The following is a 21,038-nucleotide window of genomic DNA, read 5'->3' on the forward strand; positions in this document are numbered from 1 at the left end:
GGAGCCGCCGCCGCCGCCGCCCCTTCCGCCGCCGCTGGACCCGAGGGGCGGCCGGGCCGGGGCGGCCGGGCTCGCAGGATGCTCCGGTCGCTCTGGAGTTTCCTCAAGCGGCACAAGAAGAAGTGCCTCGTCCTTGGCACCTTTCTTGGCGGTGAGTGCCCGGTGGAGGGGCGGGGGCGATGGCGCGGCGGAAGGCGGTGCTGGCCGCGGGCCTCCCCGCGGGGCTCCCGCCGCAGAGCCCTGGAGCCCCTGGAGCCCCTGGAGCCCCTGGAGCCCCTGGAGCCTCTGGAGCCCCTGGAGCCCCTGGAGCCCCTTGAGGCCCTGGAGCCCCTGGAGCCCCTGGAGCCCCGCGGCCCGGCGGGCCCTGCCCCGCCCGGGACACCGAGTGCTCCCAGCGGGAGAGCCCGGCTGCCGGCAGGACCTCCCCCGCGGCAGGCAGGGAATCTAGCCCCGTCCCTTAAGCCCTGGAAGACTGGAATCGGCTTGCCCGGGTGCTCCTACGGCGGGTGATGGCGTTACTTTGAAACAACGTTGAAGCGCGCAAAGCGCGGGTGATGCTGCTGTTGTTTCTGGGATGGAGGCTGAAAACCTCCACTTTCTTACGTGACTTGTGCGTTGAGGTGAATTGCCAAATATCACAGAATCAATTATGTTGGAAAAAAGATCAAGGAGTCTAACCGATGAACATCACCTTGTCAACTAGACCATAGCAATAAGTGCCACATCCAGTCTTTCCTTAAACACCTCCAGGGACGGCGGCTCCACCACCTCCCTGGGCAACCCATTCCAATGTCTGATCCCTAATGTCGTACCTGAATCTCCTCTGCTGCACGTTAAGACTATGTGCTCTTGTTCTGTCGCTTGTTACCTCAAAGAAGAGAGCGACTCCACCTGGCTACAGTCTCCTTTCGGGTATTTGTAGAGAGTGATAAAGCTCCCCCTGAGCCTCCTTTTCTCCAGGCCAAACACCTCCAGCCAGCCGCTCTTTACAGGACATGCATGTGCTCCAGACCCTTCAGCGCTTACTTGCCCTTCTCTGGACAAATACAGATTAGTTGCAGACACAAAACTTTCAGAGAGAGGATTTGCATTAATTATTCAAGCAATTTCTCCCTTCAGGCTCTTGTTGAACCTGTAGGGCGGTTATGGTCTAGTAAGCTCCACCTTCCTTTGAAGTTATTTTTGGGTTGTTTTTAGTTGGAAATGGATTTAAAAGAGCACATTTGATCTGTCTCTCTGTTTAACGATGAAGTGCAGAGCTGTGCAGCTGGAGGTTAGATACTCCTCAAAATGTGCAGCCATGTCTTTGTGCACTCAGTCTTCAAGTATTCTTATATCCAGTGTAAATGACACAGAACTGGAACTTGCCTGAACAGTTGAATGTTCTGAGGGCTACAGGCTTTTGTTGTATATTTTGTTTTATATTCAGGTGAAGTCCCCTGTGAAGATGAACTGTATTTACTTACGGCTTGCCGTGGTTCTTGTGTTGTCTGCATTCCTTCATCATTAATTCCTTCTGGGGTTTTCCAAAGAGTGCCAGTTGATCCATGATAATGGGCTGGGCAAAGGTTAGTGCAGTACTGGTCAGACTGCTTCTCCAATTCACCCCCTCACCTGCAGGTTCTGTGGCTCTGTCATGTTTACCACCACACTTGCAGCCTACCACATTAAGTGAACAGATGTACTTTTACACACCAGGTTGTCACCTGGAAGATGTTCTCCCTCCCCTTCAACTGTCTGTGTGAAAATGGTGGGTGGACAAATGGGAATAGTAGAAAATCACTTCTCCCAGTTTCAACAAGAAAACATGGATCAATTCTCAAGTGGGAAAACAGGTATCTGGGAACTTGTGGCTCTCATAGCCTGAAATCTTAAATTCCTCATGTATAAACAGCCTTCTGCCTGCAAACCAATCTAGCATAACTGAGTTTGCAGTTTTTTCTTTATGATTGGTGTTGTTTATATACAGCTCAGTGAGTCCCTTTCACTAAAATGCTACTGACTGAAGTGCACTTAAAATAATAGCTATACACTAAAATAATATTATTTAAAGAATTACCAAACCAAAAAAAAAAAAAAAAAAAAACCACCAAAAAAACCAACCAAACAAAAAAAGCAACCCAAGATGCTCTTTCTCTAATAAGCATGTCAACTGCTGACTGAAAATATTAAACTATGCTATCATTTCCCTCAGCATGGATCAATTATCTATTTCTTCAGGCCATGTAGTATTTGAGGACTGTAGAGAATTGCTTTTTATGCATTTGAGGTTGAAGTAAATCTGGGCTTCTACCAGTGGCAAATTTGCAGCATGGTATTTTAAGGGAGGGAGGGAGATGGAGTGAATTACTGCAGAGTGCTGCTTTATAGGTGTTCAGCAGCTGAATCTCGAGTGCTTTGGTCATCTACCTAGGTATGGATCAGACCTTAAAAAAACTCCACGAGCTACAGTAATGCCACCACCGGTGGAAAGATGGAATGCAACTTTACACACTGCTTTTAAATGAAGACAGAATCTTTGGAAGTGGCAGAATGATTTAAGGAAAGCATCCAAATCTGCTGATTTAATAGCAGAGCCTGGAATTTACATTTCTGTGATGTATTTTTAAGAGCTACGGGTGCATATTTGGGGAAGGATGGTATAAAAAAGAAAAGAGGACATCACAAAATTTAATGATTTTAAGTCCTTAACTGGCACATGGTCAGAGATTAATGTGAATATTTAATGATTCATTAGACAGTACAGAAGAGTTTCTACATTATTACTAATACAGTATTGTATCAGTGTTGTGTTACTGAATTACTGCACTAAAATCAGAGTTGGTTGGTAGCTTTTCCTCTCTTTACTGAAGTGGATTCCATGTATGTTATCAGTGGCTGTTGTTCATGCATTTTCTTTTAATCCCAACACTACAACAGATTTTACTGCTTATGAAGATACAAATCTCATTAAATAAGAGCTCAAATTGAGGGGAAAAAGCAACTGAAAAATATGTGTAACTCCCCCTTAACCACAGAGCAGGGTTGAGAAGGCCTCACTTTAGTAAAGACCCTGTACAAACCCTTTCTTTAGAAGTTTTTTCTTTAACAATATTAAATACATTGCATACTGAAAAGACTTAAATCTCTTCTAGCAGTGGTCTGGGATCAAACCCACTGGAAATATGGAAAGTAGAGAGAGAGCATGATGGAGCTGCAAGGATACATTAGGTTCACGTGTTTATTGATATTTGATTAAAGTAGTTTTTACCTTGATGTTCAGCATTCAAGGTAGATTTCAGTAGATATTACAAAATTATTCACCACTGAAATTCTGTTGCTGCAGTGGAAGAACAAGCTCAGGGTGTGTCTGGAATGTATGGTTCTGATTTCAGTGGTGAATTAATTATTGCTGAATTTAATCTGTTGCAACCTTTGGCTTGCAGAAAAAGCATTTCAGTTCAGAAATCTCTCTGCTTAGCAGAGAAAGTTGCTTTGTGAGTAAGCACAGGGGCATTAAATATGTTCTGGTGAGACTCAGTGTTACCAAGAGAATAAGGCTTTTGTGCCTGCATGTTTTAAAGATGGTTTTCAACCATAACAAGACAATTATATGTCCCTTGATGCATGGCTTGCTTAGACATAAGGACAAAACACAACTTACAGAGCTGTTTGTGTCCTGGAAGGATACAAGCTTCTGTGTGTCAGCACAATTGCTACATAATAAAATTCTTAAAACTGAATTTTTCCCCTTTTTTAATTTTTTTTTTTCCCTGAGGTAAGTATGGCAGTGAGGGCAAAGGTTGGTTAGGGTTGTAAAAGAGGTTTCCTGAAAACTTGATCCTCCTAATTACCTATCCCATTCTTCTGCTCAGCTCTCCATTCCACCTGTGAAGAAAGGAAAGGGCTGAGGGAGAGGGAAGCCATAACGTATGAGATGCGAGGCCACTAAAGTGAGCATGTAAGAGCCTGCAGACTTTGTAAACTTCTTGCATTACTTACATTTAGGTGGGAAGAGACTATACAGTGCTACAGCCAAAGAGGGATATGGAGACAAATCAGATCATATTTATCTCAAATCAAAGTGTTGCTTCCACAGGTGCTGTAGATCCCAGGGTGCTTCCCAGCCAGCAACTAAAGCACCACAGAGCCACTCACACACACACACACCCCTTCTCCAGTGGGATGAGGGAGAGAATCAGGCCTGACCAATGCTTAGCAGCCCCTGAACAGTGCTCCCCCTTCCCCCTGTATTCCCCCCTAATTTTACTGCTCAGATGGCATCCTATGATTTGGTGTGTCCCTTTAACCTTCTGGGATCAGCTGTCCTGGCTGTGTCTCCTCCCAACTCCTTCTGACCCCCAGCCTCCTTGTGTTGGGCAGAAGAGGCCATGTCTTTGTGTAAGTCCTGTTCAGCAGCTACAAAATGTCTCTCTACTACCAACACTATTCCCAGCTGCTTCGAAGAAAATTATCCCAGGCAAATCCAGCACAGACAGCCAGTACATATGCCAATATGTTTCACTTTCTCGATCAGTTGTAAAACAGTATCAGTTGTAGTTTCAGATCCTTGCTGAGGTTCCTGTTCTTGAAGGATCTGATGCCAGGTGATGGTTTTTTGGTATCACTCTTATGTTTCTGAACCCTCCAAATCAGATGTGTTGGGACTATAGTATTTTCTATAGTTCACATTTTGATGAAGGTAGAAAAAAGTTTCAATAGGAATTACCTCCTGCACAGCCTCACTATTTCTGAATTTTCTTAATTCCTGGTTTTGTGTGAAACATGGGAAGATTCAGCATGAAGTTCCATCTATACAACAGTTTAGGTAATTAGACATAAGTATATATGGCTACTGCCACTTTTTGCAGACCTCCTATCCCATGCTGAGTGGTAAAACTAAGTTATATTAGTTATTATAAAAAGCTTATATTGGCTTTGCATGTTTATAGGAAGAGGCTTTCAAAATGTCAGCTTAGTTTTTTACAGGTTTGTTAGCTGACTTGACATCATGGCAGTTTTTGGATGTGGCTTTCTCTGATCCTGCTTCCAATTTCACATGATGATTTTGTGTGATTGTATTCATTCTAGACTTCTAAGTGCAGAATTAGTCTGGACTTAGAGTCTGTATTATTGTCAAGTCCTCTGAATTAATGCAACATATTAATATAGATACACATGGTTGTTCCTGAAGAAAAATGCAACCATCCCTGCAAGCCACCCACCCAGCTGGCAGCTCCTTGAAATGTCTCATAAGCCAGAGACTTACAGAGGCTCCACTGCTGTTCTCAGGAATGAGTGCAGTGGGCAGAAGTTCATTGTCACAGCTGAGACTGGAGTTTCACAAGTGACTTGCTGTGTCCTCCAGGCAACTTAGAGCACTCACAAGCCTCTGTGCAGTTGGTAACAGAGAGTGTCTGCTGCTGGCAGCCAGACCTCAAACTTACTGCTGTTTGCTGGGCTTGCTTAAGGTGGGCAGGTGGGTGGTGCAGCTTTTACTTGTGTTAACTTCTAATGCATCACATTCCAGAGAAGAGGATGATCCTGGATTAAGCAACGTCTGTTAACAGTGGGTTAAAGTTACACCTTAGTTCAGGGAAGGGAGGGAGAAACAATGTTGTATTGTATTGCATTGTGTAAACAATCTGTTGCATTGTTTTGGACAAGTGGTTTTATCTGGAGACTGCTTTTTAAACCTGGATGGCAGCTGCTGGGACTTTGTACCCTCCCAGGCCACAGCAGCTCTTAGTACAGAGTAGGTGCACAGCCCTAACAAGCAGGAGTTAAGCAATTAGCTGTCTCAATCTCAAAGCTGCTGCTCCTCTATAGCCCTCCAAGGCACACATGATTCTTCTTGAGCTGTTTGCATGTCTGCTATGGCATTCATGTCTGTCTACATTCTGGAAGGGTCTTTTTTTACTTAGGACTTTTCTTTTGTACAAGACCTGGAGATAAAAGGATTTATTTTGGGGTGCAGGGAAAGTAAAAAAAAAGTAGTAAATGACAAATGACTATATGTTGATGTAATGTGAAAAATATAGTGGGGTAAAATAATTGAAAAAATCTTGCATTCAAGAATTGATCACTAATGCTAAAAATATTGTTTCTATTTCAGTATGTTAGCTGAAAAAAATCAGTAACCTGAAAGTTTTATTCTAAATAGATATCCTTGGCAGGGATTGGTAACATTTTAGATGAAAATAATCTTGATTGTGAAGTCTCATTTTTGATTAACAATTAATTGGTGGAATCGCATTTTTTTTGTATATGGACCCATAATATTAAAGTTTGCATCTAATGAAGTGAATATTTCATATGGCAAATGGGCAGTCTGCCTAAAGGCTGAAGTGAGGGAGAGACTTACCCATTTCTATTTTATGAGGCTTTTTGGAAATGGAAGTGACTGTGGTGTCCCAGACTGGTCTGGCGTGTAGTTGCCTGTGAAGAAACATAAGGCCAGTATAAATAGCTGGATTTTTTTGCAGCTATGGACATTGGGGCACAAAGTTGACAAGGCTTTTCAAACACTGATTATAGTTTTGGGGAATATTTTTGAAGGTTTTAATTACCTAAAAAATGTAGCTGAATTCAATATCTTGGGAAGTGTGAGTTTGTTTATGGGATTTTGTGTTTGTTTTTGATTCGTTTTGTTTTGGTTTTTTTGTTTGTTTTTTGTTTTTGTTGGTTTTTTTTTTTTTAGTTTTTGTAGATGTGGTTTATAAAATTAGTTTTGAAACTTTCAGCTTTCAGCAACTGTTAAATTCATCATTTGTTCCGGTATTGACTTCTAAAAGTGAAAACTGGACTTTGAAGAAAACTTTGTGTTTATAACTTCAGAAAGTACTTTGAGGGAAAAGAATCAAAAATACTTGATTTTTTACTTGCATTTCTTTTGTGTGCTGTTATTGACCTGACAGATCTAGAGCTGACCCTCTGGAGAGGAGATTCAGTAATTAAAGTATTAGTCCACACAGACCGCAGATGATTAACTTGTACAATAGTCTTTTTTTGCATGAGTTTGTTCCTCCCTTATCTCTGCCCCCTCCAAATCTTTCATGAGAGATAACAGGAGGTGCTTATTGCACACCTAAGTAGGAAACTGCTGCTGCCAGTGCATACAGGAGGCAGCAGATGAGCCTGACACATGGTAGGAGCTGTAAGAAGCCCTGGGTGGAGGGGAAGAATTTAATGGAAATCAGCTTATAGTGGGAAAAGGTGCTGAGGGTAAGCCTGGAAGGTTTAGTGGAATCTTGAGGAATGGCTTAGAAAAGGGGGTAGAGATGAAGAAAGATGGGAACAGAGCTGTGGGCAGCCTGGATAGATATCTGAACCCCTGGTGGTGTGGGACAAATAGTTGGGGGAAACCTCAGAGGGATGTGTGTTGGAAGAGGTGAAAATGCAAAACAAAGATTTTTGTTTTGTCTTAATGGAAATGAAGATTCATAGTGAGAGTGATGAGGGATGGTCAGACTCTCAAGAGAAGAGTGTGGCTGGAAAGTAGAAACTGGGTATGGTAAAAAAAAAAAGAGGCACAGTCGAGCCCTATTGAAATGAAGGTTCTTCCTATGGAAGTTTCAGGACCAAATGAAGGAAGTGTTGATCTACAACATTTTTCTCATATGTGCTCTTTAGTACTTGAATTTGATTTCTTACTTCTAGTTTTAGAAAGATATCTTTTAAAAAATGTAAATTTTAATCCATCTCTAGACCTATGAATTTTTGTTTGTCTTCTCTCTTTGTTTTTCTTACCCTATGTTGCTTCTCTTCTTTCAGTCTCTTCAGTACTAGTTGTTCATATTGCAGTAGTATCAAAAATGTCTTCTCTGAATAGCAAGATACCTCTTCTCAGGAAAGTTTCTTCTACTGATTCAAGTCATAATCCTTGACATTTTAACTAATTTTGAAAACATTCTTTCTGAGTATTGCTTTGCCAATAATTATTAAAATACTCAAGACCCCCATATAAAAAAAAACCACTATACACCCTCATGCTTTAAAATTAAATAAAAGGGTTAAAGAACTGTTCTCACTTTTTAAAAGCATCTTCTAATATGCATATTTCTCTGTAGGAGTCTATTTACTGGGAAAGTATGGGCAGAAGAAAATCAGAGAAATCCAGGAACGAGAGGCAGCTGAGTACATTGCCCAAGCACGAAGGCAGTACCATTTTGAGAGTAATCAGAGGACGTGCAATATGACAGGTAAGATAAGGAAATAGCTACTGGTTTAGATAAGGGGGAGGTATTTGGGTTTATGCTACATATTGTCAGGATGGAAGAGGAATAAGAAATGTAGGTAAATTCAAAATCTTAATTAAATATTGGTTCATAAATAGAGTTGTTTGCAAATAAGGAGAGTCTGAAGAGTAGAGGATTAAAGAGATTTTAGAGGGCATCTGAACCCTTACCATCAATAAATCTACAAGTATACATGCAGGTTACAATTTTTTGTCATTCCAGGACCCTTTTGCCTTAAACTGCATGTGGTGTTGAGGTGTGAAACAGCATTTAGATTTAAACAATACTGAATTTACAGCAGGATTATTTTATTAATTATATCACATTGTTAGTAAGCTGCATGGAGAACTTGGTGGGCAATTTTTAATAAGAAGTACATCAGCCCATAAGTTTCCTACACAGTTAGGAGGTACCTGACTAGCTGGAGAGCAAAAAGCCAAAGTACTTTTTCTTAGTGCACCAGCCTTGAGATTTTTGCAAATGCAATGACAGAGAAGAATTTTAACAAATTCCTTGTCATTGTAAATGTAGGCCATTCAACACTATTTTTATTAAACAAATTAGGCAGTATTTTCTTTTTCTGTTGAAATTTGTAATGGCTTCTTGGGTGGCTGTAAGTCTAACCTGTTTACCTTGACCAATTGATATTTTATTTTCATCTTTTCCATTTTGTACTTCTGTGAGTGATCTTGCTGCAAGGATTAGGTTTTTCTTTGCCCTTCTTTGTGCAAAGTATCTTATGTTTGGCAGCGTGCATTCCTGACAAGATTTTTCATACTTTGTTCTTAGTATTTATCATGTTTTCCATTTCCTGTTCCTGTCAAGTAACAGCAGATCAGACATTGTTCTAAAACTAAAGGATCTTTTCCTACTAGCTTTTTCTCATTTATAACATACCTTTCTCCAGTTCTCTTGCTAGAAAAAAACGAACTTCAGATATTCTTCTCCCTGGGAGAAATGCAGTAGTGTAGATTTTTGTCAGATTTTCTTCTGGGGAGTTGGAGGCATGTACATAGAGGATGTGAATGCACATCTGCAGCTGGAGCCAGTAAAACCGCATGGTCATGTAAGGGCAGCATTGTGCCCCAGCTCCTGAGAGGCTCACAGGTTATTGCCCTTCTGAATACTCTCTGGGTTTCCTAATTTGTTTGTCCTCCCAGCTTTGCCTGTTGAGCAATGGGAAGTACACTCTATAGCAGCTATTGAGTGTGAGCTGAGGATGGGTTTATAATGGATTTTTTGTTGATGTTGACAGGGTTTGTTGTTTGGTTTTTTCCTTTTAATAACAGTGCTGTCAATGCTTCCAACGCTGAGGGATGCCTTAATGCATCAGTTAAACTCTGAGAGTCTCACGTCTCTTCTTAAAAATAGGTAAGACTGTCTGAAATGTGTTGAACTCCACTTGTTTTGATGACAGGTTTTTTTTAAATTATATAATGTAGAGAGTATGCAGAATTTTGGTTGAGTGTCCCATTGAATCATTAGTCTTAAGGTATTTTTAAATCACTATGTAAATATTTTGTCACATTACATGTATTTTGATATGCATGGCATTTTCCAAAAATTACAGGAAATAATAGTTCCTTTAAGGTGCTGCAGTGAGAGCCATGTTTTTTGTTAAAATGGTTATAAGATAGGTAGGTGAAAGTACTTAGAGGATCTGTTTCTCTCTTAAACAGAACAGAATATTATGACTGAGCTGTTGATGTTGTGTTTGTAAAAATGTTTATGTAATCTTACCAAGTTTAGATGTGAATAGTACTGGAAAGTATCCAAGATGAGATTGCAAATGCATGTAAGTGATGAGAAGTATTTTTTTTTAATTTTATTTTTGGAGCTGAACAAATAGGGACATGTCATACATTAACAGAAATGCTTCCCTGTCAGAAAACACCTTGGAATTCCCTACAACTGCCGGAACAAATAGGCTGGTTTTAAATACATAAGGTGCATAATAAGATATCTTAAACCTAAATTCCTTGGCATATGTCACAGAGTAAAAGTGTTATGTAGACAATTAGCCACAGGATTTCTGAGTCACTCTAGTCTGTCTTTCTAGTTTACCTGCCACTACTTTACTATTACAGCTATAACTTCAGCTGTCCAGCATTTAATAGGTTACCTATTCAGTCACTGCTTTTTTCAGTCCAAAAACTTCCACAACAGAGCAGCCTGATTTAAAGGGGGAATTGCAGCCTGAATTATCTTTTGATAATAAACTCTGAGTATTTGCAACTGTTATTGCATATTACTTACCCTAAACAGCAAGAAATTGGGTAAAGTTAATTTTAATGGAATAAATGTATTTATCATAATATAAGTCTTATTCAATGAAAAAATTAAACTAAATGAACAAAAGAGTTTATGGATCACCAGATATGTCACCTGAACTGTGCAGCAAATAGTCTGCAACAGTTTGTAATCCTTTGGTCAGTAGGGAAGACAAGTAATACCTTAGTTTGTTCTCTGTAGCAAGCATTCTTTTATCAAGACACGCCTGCTGTATCTAAATTGTTTGACCAGTTGAAACAGTGTAGGGATGTATCGATGCACCTCTGCGTTCCAACAGTCCTAGTGAAAACAGAGATAGGCATTTTTGTTGCTATTGGTATGCACTTATGAAAACAATTTTTTTTTTTAATGCTTGCCATTTGCAACATTCTGTAAGCTTGGATGGCCATTTAGAGTGTATCTTACAGTGGAATTTGTGTCTTAATACTTCTTATTTTACTTACACTGAGGATATTTTAACTGGATGCTTGAAAGTTTTGAACTGAAATGTAGGGAAGGGGTTGTGAAGGCACAGATAATTGAATCAGCCATCAAAGCTTGCTCCACTTTGAAGTGATTCTTTGAAGAAGTTCTGCTATGAATGGAGGCATAGATTTCTTTGCTTTCTACTTCCATTTGAGAAGATCAATCAAACAGCTCTGGACCCTTGAATGCTGTTGTTGAGTATACAAAAGAGCAGATGTGCAGATTTACCTTTCTTTCATGTCCCTGAAGATGTATTAGTTTTCTCACATAATCTGTGTTGTGGCTTAACATATTATACATCTATGTTATCATATGTTACAGATCATATTATGCCTTTGGTAATCTCCTTTAACTTGAAATCCACTCACTTCCCTAAATTTGAGGTGGCCAGTGGTACACTGGGAGTGTAAGGAGGCTGAAGTCTTCAGACCTCCAGAGAAATTTTTGAAGAGGGAACAGCACCCAAGACCACACATGTTCTTGCTCAATCTGTCCTCTTTTTAAAGCCCACTGATTGAATAAGATAAGGTAAAATCCCTGTTTCTGCAGCCTTGCAGATGTTGCACATCTTCCACCTCTTCAGCACTTAGCTTTATTGCAAACCTCTGGTTTCTGTTTGCATTGCCCTTTGCTTCCATAGTGAGAATGGCCTTCCAAATAAATAAATGTGAAGTAAAAGTTGAGTTTTGAGTAGCAGCTGAGTCTTAATAAATTGCAGGAGATTAATTGCAGGACATGAAGAATTGATTTCCACTCTTAGGCTTAGTACTTGCAGACTTTACTGTTATTTGGCTGCTGCCTTACGTTGTAGAGAGAAGCTCTGTAAGTATGATCTCTAGAAAATGTTTTGATGTAATAGGTGCAAGTGTAGTTGTCTGATGTATTGGCTTCTCTATATCTCTTCATTCTGCATAAAGAACTTAACCCTGATAAGTAGCTTTGAGTCCCATTATATGTTATATGTGTAGAAATACTACAGTTTTTTTTTACAAAGTCCTTTGTTTTGTTTTAGCAAAGCTTTAAGAACTTGCATAGAATAGCTTGCAAAAAGTATGTGATTTGGTTATGTTTGCCATGGATCCGTGTATCTCTTTCAGCTACTGTTTATTTAATCTGTCTTTTTAACTTTCAGTGTCGTAGATTTTAAATAGTCTATTGTATCAGTTTATTTGCATTATTTGATAGTGGTGAACATTAAAAATTTTATATATGTAAGTGATAGAATGTTCAAACTAATGCCAAAGTGCATATGTTGTGCCTGCAAAGAGAAATTTTTTCTGGTTAGAAGTGCTAGGTTTGGGTGTTTTTTTAAAAAAACTAGGTAAAGTACAGGTTAATTTGAACTCTTGGCTCTAAATATTTAAGTATTAATTCTGATCCTAAGAAATTACCAAATGTTTCCCTAAGTGACTTCTACAGTATCTATCTTCCATAATAGATATGCAGTAGCCATTCTTTACTGACAGTGCTTAACAGGTGAGAATAGCTGGTGAAAATTTTGAATGGTTTGCTTGCTCTTATTCCTGCTACTGCTGTTGTATTGCTAAGATTACCTCTGGATAGTAGTTATAAATATGCAGTGTACTTCAGGCAGTTCAGGTGTATCTATGCAATCTACAGTCTTGCTTTGTTGACTGCAGAATATAAACTTCTAGGAGTTGTCAGGTCAAAAAAGTGAACACGCCTCAACAAAAGATAAAAGATCAACATGTGTTCATGTGGATGGTGCAAGACTTCTTTTCCAAAGACAGTTGTGATCTCTTTGGTTTTGATGACCAAATATGAACTTTAAACACATCAGGCAATGGTAAATCTTGCAGGAAAGTAGGACAATGGCATTCTGATCCTGCATTTATTACACACAGAAAGTCCTGCTGAACTGAGTCAACATTAAATATAGAGAGTCAAGGCCCCAGAAAAGACCACTTTGTACCATCAGTGGCTTTTTCTGACTATATATGCTGTAGTAACTCAAAGGTGATCATGTAAGTGTGTAATTGACATCACGAAACACTACATTTATGCATTAAACTTTGAATGTCTTTTCTATGCCTTTACAATGTGATCTTTATATACTGCTTTCTTGAAAGAGGCCTTTCTTGAATGAGATATAGACCTGGGTATGATTTGAGTAATTATGGTAGCTAAATAAGTTTGCCTTAGAGCACTACTATATCATTTAACATACTTGTTAATTTCCAAGTAAAATATAATTCTTAATACTTCCATTTATTTTTTCCACAGGCCAGCAAACAAGTTAGAAATCTGGGAGGATTTAAAGATAATAAGTAAGTGGAAATGAAAGATTACATCTGCATAATTATTTAGTGTAGATTTATAATGTTTTTCACACAATTTAAAACAAACTTTACGCTGGGTTGTTTCAGTAGATATGAAGATAGTGTAACACACATGGCAAACCTCCTCCCTGCTCCTGCAGCTTCAAAGGCTTTTCATGAAGAAACTTTCCTTAGCCCCATGGGAAGTTAGAAGCTCAGAGAGCAAGATGAAGAATTTTATTTGCCTTCCTGATACTTTGCTCAATAAAACTTTGAGAGACCTTTTTGTGCCATCACAATAAAATGAAACTAGTTTCAGAGATTCTATGCTGAACGTAATGGAAATCCATTCAGAAATGTAGGTCAGCCTTTACATGGCCAGGAGTTCCCTCTTATTGAGCCTGTTGGAGAGAACCACTATAGCAGTGATCATGAAGCCTTTGGATCATCATCTTATTTGTTGGCTGATGGAAGCAGTGGAAAGGACGAAAAAGTAAACCCAGATAATTAAGCAGTGAAATTCTACCATTACTTCTTTGCTTCCTTTTTTTTTTTTTTCTCCTTTTCAAAACACCTTTACAGATCCTACTTTTGTTCTGACTCCTTTCTTCCATTCTGTATCTATTCATGATGCTTCTTCTACACACCCTCATTGCCTACTGGCTGGTATCTGATGCTTATTTTCATTTTCCTTCTTTAGATCTCAGCTACTTCTGTCTTGGGTAACACTTTTGACAAGCTGCATTTGTGTCTGAATTGCATGATGAGGACTAACATGAGCTGTGTATTTCCTGGCCTAATGAAGAAAAATTATTTGACTCAACAAACATTGGTTGAGTTTGTTGAGTCAACAAATTTTCCTTCTCAACATTTTCCTTCTGGGACAACTTGTACGATTTTTATTTTCTCAAAAATAACTTGGGTAATGTAAAATGATATTAATATAGGACTTTTAATGGGACACTTTAGATATAAGTACAGCATGTTAGACTCACAACTATCTTGGGTATGTGTTGTGAAAACACCTTATGACAACCAGTGAGAGAAATGTGACTGCATATTTAAAAGTAATCAGCACTTCTGAGTCTTGGAGAGCACTCTCTCCCCTTGACTCCTCCTTATTTCCCTGACTTGGCAGTCCCTCTGTTCTGTCTTCCCAAGGTTTCACACGCAGTATTGTTGCTGTGTACAGCACCTGCATGCTGGTGGTTCTCCTGCGAGTCCAGCTGAACATCATCGGCGGCTACATCTACCTGGATAACGCCGCGCTCAGCAAGAACGGCACGGTAAGTGTCTTGCCTTGTTTCAAAGGTAGGACTTGTACTTCCTTGGAAGGGAAAGGATTATTTGGTGAGATGGGAAGGGCATAGTTTTGGACTATTGGAATGAAACCAAGGGTCCTTACAAGAGTGTGTACATGGAAGCATTACTGGCAGTGCAATATATTGATGTCCTTTAATAGCATCTAAATTTGGATGATGTGGTGATACTGTTGCTTACCTGAATACCGGCAATATTGGATAATGCCTTTTGTCTGCATTTGTCTTCCCTGAAGAGGGCTTCTTTTCTAAACAGCAACATGAAATTACTTCTCTGCTTTGATTTTTTTGTGACATCATAATACCATGTGAATGATTCAACCTATGTAAGCAAATGTATATATAATGTTAGGTCTTCCTAGTACATACATTAATTTCTCCACTTAATTTTTTCTGAGATTAAAGAAGAAAAGTGCTGTCTTTGAAATTTTGTCTGTTTGGTTTTGCTTCAAAAGACCATCTACCTAAATGTCTGTTGGTGGGGTCAAGCAAGGTGGAAGAACTGGTTTTGGTTGATATAGTGTATCACTGCTCAGTAAAAATAGATCACTCCCACAGTAAACAAGTACCCATTGTAGAGAGTGGGACCTGCAAATTGCTGGATGTCTCATCTAAAAATAATGGATACAAGTTCTCATCTGCCCCTCTGTGATAGCTCCTGCTGAGAGTCAAGGAACAGCATGTCAATGCAGGATGGAGAAAAGCTTTCAATAGGAAGGCCAGAGTTGACTGAGGTTGTGCTTTATTTTGTAAAAGCTGAAAAAGCTGTTTTAGAATGGCAGAATGAGTTTGAGCTAGAAACATTTCCTCTCTGTTAGTTTCTCATAGAGAAGTGGGTTGACAGGGCCAAGTCTGAGACATTCCATTGGGACTAACTGGAATCCTGTCTTGGTTTCTGAAAGCTTCTTTTCTGTCAGATAAGCCTTTATTAGATTTCAGCATAAATAACTTACTCCACTAGATTTAATTTCTGGGATGGTGGAGAGTCTAGTTTCACCTGCAATGAAGGTTTTTAAGAGAGTTTCTTTTAGGTGAATGAAAAGTGAAAGCTTTTTCTATGCCACTGAAGATGGAAGAGAAATCTGTATAGGTTTGAAGAAAAGAATGCCAGAAGACTTATGACAGATCCAGGGGTTGATGGGCAAGAAGAGTCAGTACAAAGTTGAAGAGAGTGGGAGTCTGTTTGCTGAAGAGTATTACAAAGATTAAGAATTTTTGAAATTTTTTTTGTATTGTTCTCTACTGTTGACATGTTACAGAACTGTTGGGTTTTTTTCCCCCACAGACACCACTAGCACCCCCTGAAGTCCAGCAGCAATATTTATCAAGCATTCAGCACCTTTTAGGAGACGGTATGGTGCTTATTAAGAGCTAACTACACTTACAAAATTCAGCTTTTTTTTTGGGACTTGAACAAATCATTAGAATAATTTTTACTTTCTTTCTTTTAGGACTGACTGAGTTAATAACAATTGTTAAACAAGCTGTGCATAAAGTTTTTGGAAGGTAAGAGCCTGTATTTCTCTGTGGTTAGCTTTTAAGTTTTATTGTGATGACTGTTCCCAAAATAAAGAGTTTTATAAGAATTAGGGGGAAACAAAAGCAGGCATATTGACTTTTTCAAAACAATGCTTTTATTGTAGCAGGCTGTGTCTGCCAGTGCAAACCCATGTAGCTGATTGGAATTTTGTTACTTGTAAACATGTTATTGGTAGAAAGAGAAAGCAGCATTACTCATTTTGCAATCAAAACTAGTCTTTTTCCTTTCCAGTATTTCCCTTAAGCAGACGCTGTCTCTTCTGGAACTGGAACAGAAACTTAAAGATATCAGGGAAGTAGTGGAACATAAAGATTCAGATCAGATTGCATCTTATTCTCCCTTATGTCATTATCTGATGCCAGATGAAGAAAACCCTTTGGCTAGCCAGGTATTTAATTCAATTCCTTGCACCTTTTTTCATTCTGCTTTTGTGGGGCTTTTTTGGAGAAGGAAGGGTGCATAACAGTCCTCTTGTACCATGGCATCTGTGTCTTTAATAAATGGCAAAGCCTCTTCCATCATAAATCAAATGTCCTTATCTCTTTAATCTAGGCACAGCTGCATTTTCTTCAGATTTGATAGAAAACAAGTGTCACCCTCAGAATGTCAGCTTTGTGCTCAGAAATGCAGCCCAGTTACTGCCTTTACCCTGTGAAAGAAGCTGTGACTCAGCACAGTTTATCTCAGCCCTAAGATAAATTGTGTTGTTTGCACTTGTGTACCAGCAATATTCATGGAGTGTTGGAGCATCATGTTGGCTGGTGCAGAGAATGGTGTGCTGGAGTCCTTTGATGCTCTGGGCTTAAAAATGAACAGGAGTCAAGATAAAAGTGTATCTAATCTCAGTTGCAACATAAATTTCTTAAATTTTGTGAAGGTGTTTGTCTCCATCCACACCACAGGCTGGAGAAAACTCATTCTTCACTTGGCGTTACACTGGTGTAATGAGGAAACCTGGGCTTCAGCATGTGGCTACATGCATTTACTGCTTTAACTTTATTTGATACACTGGGATAATTTCAATATTGAAGGTCAGATTGGAAAAATTTCTTCCTCAAATAGTCTGGTATTTCCTGCTAGTATTGTTTTTAGTTAAAAATCCTACAGTGACCATTTAAAACACAAATTAGAAAGAATCTGATTTACAACAATATTTTCTTTTATATTTGACTTGTACCTCTTGACTTAATTTCATGATACTCAACTTTCCTATTTCTGCTCTTACGGTTGCTGATGGCACTTGCTTATAGTTGTCTGTCTTTGGTTTTTTAGGCCTGTGGACTCACAGAAAGAGACATTGCTACGATTAAATTACTGAATGAAACTAGAGATATGCTAGAAAGGTATAGAGAAATATACTGTGTTCACATTAAACTCCTCCTCAAAACTATTGTTTATGTAAGACAATTACTTTCATACAAAAAGCTGACAACTTTTCCTTTGAGAAATGTAACCATTCTCCATTAAATTTTTATATTTATCAGTTGTAGGCTGGGATTTTCAAAATTTGTGAGCTCTCAAACTTTTAAAGAAATAATGCTGCCTTAATGAGATACCCAGAATGTCCTTGGCAATCAGACCTATTATCTCTTCCTCACCCACTCTCTAGTAATGTAGGAACAGAGGAGTGCTTCTTTTCTGCTAAAGCAGGGTAAATTGAGAGTAATTTTATTGGATTTACTTGCTTTGATAAAGTGAGCACCAGTTTTAGCTTATTGGAATATATTTTTAATGCATGATTTTGAGGGTGGTTTTATGTGTCCTTTTACCAGAGAGTTGGTAAAAGTGAGGCTCCTATAATAAACATAAGATATGAGGGAATTAAAGCAAATGTCTATCTATTCTTACAGTTCAGCTGCTAGGGATGTGAGGCACTTCAAGGTTAAGTCCCTTCTATGTTATTACTTAGTAAGAAATAGAAGTGAGGAATGCTTCAGGTTTATCTGGGTTTTAGTAATCTTGGGGTAGAGTTCAGGTCGTTAAGGGAGCTGGTGTTTCAATGAGGTGGCAATGCTAGTGGCATTTGTCTGGTTCACACATCACCCATGAGGGGAGGCACACCTGTAGCACTGAATACTTGCAGGGCTTTTTTTGAAAAAAATTAAACCTAGGAATAAAATATTCTTTCTATTTTTCTTTCTTTTCAGTCCAGACTTCAGTACAGTTTTGAGCACATGTTTAAATAGAGGATTCAGTCGACTGCTGGACAATATGGCAGAATTTTTTAGACCTACTGAAAAGGACCTTTCTCAAAACAGCTCTGTAAATAGGTAAATGTTTTCTTTTGTTGTGGTTCTCATGTCAGTAATGCTTTGGATTCATAGCGAGTTCCAAAAAGGCTCTTGATTTTCCTACCTTCTTGGAGTTCTCATGCTGGAAATATTATTCTGCTTCTTGCTCTTCAAGGATCACTGGGTTCTCCTCACTTTGGCTATGTAGGCAGCTAGGAAGACTCGCATTTCCTTCCACCCTGAAATCACTAGAATTAGGTGACATTCTTTCCCACCTTTACCTGCAGACCTAGAAGTAGAGGTCAGATGACCCGTACCCACTTCTTGCCTGAACTCAGTACAGGCAGACTGCCTTTTGGGCTGGGGAGAGTTTCCCTTCTGGTGGTGACTCCTGACAGATATGCCCAGTGAGGCTGTGAGAAGGAGAGCCCTCCTTCCCCTGCAGCCCAAGAGCTCCAAGCACCCCAGCCTCCATCATTTCCTGTGGCTCTCAAGGAAGTGGGTGCAGGCATTGCCCTGATCCTCCAGTGACAGGGAGCCAAAGCTGCCATGGAGCTTTAGGTTTCACTGCTATGCAGATAAAATGCAGTAACATGCAGGATTTTCTACATCCCTCTAGAAGAATGTTTAAAAATAGCTTTTAATATGAAATTAACTTTGATTTTAAGCAGTGTGGTGAGAACATTACAAATCCAAAATCTGAGTTAAAATTCTTGAAATATTCTTTCTCAAATATTAAAATTAAAACCTGGAATGATAACTGGGTTTATATATGTTTATTGTAGTGACTTGGCTTTCAGAGAGTTATGTTTTAATTTTTTAATTTAAATATATACTATTTACATAATTTAAAATATCTCAATGTCTGTAGTTTGGCTATCTGCCAAAGCCTGGTTTAGTTTGAAATAGCATGAAATGGTAGACAGGCACTTCTATGACCTGTCTATTACATACACATGCAAAGACTGACTAAACCATAATACTCTTGCACGAGAAGCAAGTGTGAAACTGTGCAATAGGAACACAGACTGGAATTGAATTTGTACTTCTCTACATTAAAGGAAAGCCTTGATATGGAGAAAAAAAACCTTCATCCATACATTTTAGTTTGCAGTCTTTAAATTCTTACTTTTTAAGTGGTAATTATTTAGAATTCTATAATCACACTTTAGTGGCTTCATCTGTGTCTGAGCAGGTCAATATTTTTTGTTCTTTCCTAGTCTTTCCAGTGTCAGTCTTCCTTTAGCCAAGATAATTCCAATAATAAATGGACAGATCCATTCAGTATGCAGTGAAACACCCAGTCACTTTGTTCAGGTAAGAATGTACCTTATTTACAGTATCCCAGGCAAAATCTTGAAATTAATGTTGTATATTTCTTTTTAATAATTTGTTTAATTTCAGTGGCTTTAAAAAAATAAATTGAAAACAATTGCCATAACAAACTCTTTGTCAATTGGTATCTTCCAAAAACACGCTACTTTTTTAGAACTTCTTCTGCTGAATTGTGCAGAAGCACAAACTTCTGGCCTTGGTTCTACTTGCAGGTCTGCTCCTAAACCTTTCTAAAGCAAGAAGTTTGAGTTGTGCCTATGGGAATGCCAGGTGCTTTTCTTAGGAATTCTGTACTACAGTACGGGCAGAATAGCAGGGAATGTGTTTGATTAAGGAAGTTTATTTTATACATTTCTTCCAGGACCTGTTGATGATGGAACAAGTGAAAGATTTTGCAGCTAATGTTTATGAAGCTTTTAGTACTCCTCAGCAACTAGAGAAATGATCTGCACATTTTTACAAATGGATGGTGTATTTATAACAAATCCCTGGTGACTACTGATGAGACTTGGGTTAATTTTATAATGGCGTAGGAGTGGCAGACCAGCAGAAAGAGCTCTCTGAGGAAAGTGGGAGTGAGCCCCTATTTTCTTCTAACCGAAGCATACTTCACCCAGTAAAAATATCCTTGTTGAAAGAAACATTGTAAGTGAAGACTTTTCTATTTCAAAAGTGGGTAAACAATTCTGTAATTCCTTGGGTTGTTTTTTATTGCATCAAAAAGGCATCTGGTGGCAGTATTACAGCAAGGTACTAAAAAACCCTTTTTTTTTGCCTGGGGTGTCTAAGTTTGGGGAAGAGCTAATGATAGTAATCTAAGAATAGCATTGAGCAGCAGAATGAAGTAATGCTTTTTTCTTCTTCTGCTCCCAGATTTTTCTTTCTATAAAGTAAATATTTTTCTCCTTAACTTTACAAATCTTGTTCCAAAGTCTCTCATTCTTCAGAAAGCCTTTGGCAATGGATGCATGTTCCCCTTGAACAAGCTGGGGGTCTGCTCTCTCTGTTACTTAATACTAAAGGAATGTGTTTTTTTAGACATACTCTTGTTTATGCTGTTCAAACAGCTACACTGTACACATTACCTTGTAAATATTTTATCTTAATTTGTATTAATTTTGAGCCCAATTGTCTGTACTGTAATAAAATATTTTAATGTATAATTCGTGTATGTATTAACATTACTAGGGAAGAGAATAAGTTGACCTGGCCAATCAACTCAAAAACCTGACAGAGTTGAAAGAATAAATTTAATTTATACAGTACGAATTTTGCACTCATGAACATACTCAGGGAAAAGAAAAAAGTCTCTACACTGAAACAGAAATAATTCATGCTTTTTGTTATCCTTTATCTCCTCC

General features: G+C 38.7%; 1 protein-coding gene across 1 annotated transcript; it reads left to right on the forward strand.

Moving 5' to 3' along the window:
• Positions 1-9: 9 nt before the first annotated feature.
• On the forward strand, positions 10-20,840 carry PEX3 (peroxisomal biogenesis factor 3). Its single transcript, XM_021540412.3, has 12 exons — positions 10-151; positions 8,049-8,180; positions 9,506-9,587; positions 13,218-13,261; positions 14,414-14,538; positions 15,857-15,923; positions 16,023-16,077; positions 16,343-16,499; positions 17,384-17,454; positions 18,259-18,381; positions 19,563-19,659; positions 20,039-20,840. The coding sequence occupies exons 1-12, from the start codon at positions 79-81 to the stop codon at positions 20,120-20,122; spliced, it is 1,110 nt and encodes a 369-aa protein (XP_021396087.1). The 5' UTR covers positions 10-78; the 3' UTR covers positions 20,123-20,840.
• Positions 20,841-21,038: the final 198 nt, after the last annotated feature.

This window comes from Lonchura striata, chromosome 3 (assembly GCF_046129695.1).
Source record: "Lonchura striata isolate bLonStr1 chromosome 3, bLonStr1.mat, whole genome shotgun sequence".
NCBI lineage: Eukaryota > Metazoa > Chordata > Aves > Passeriformes > Estrildidae > Lonchura > Lonchura striata.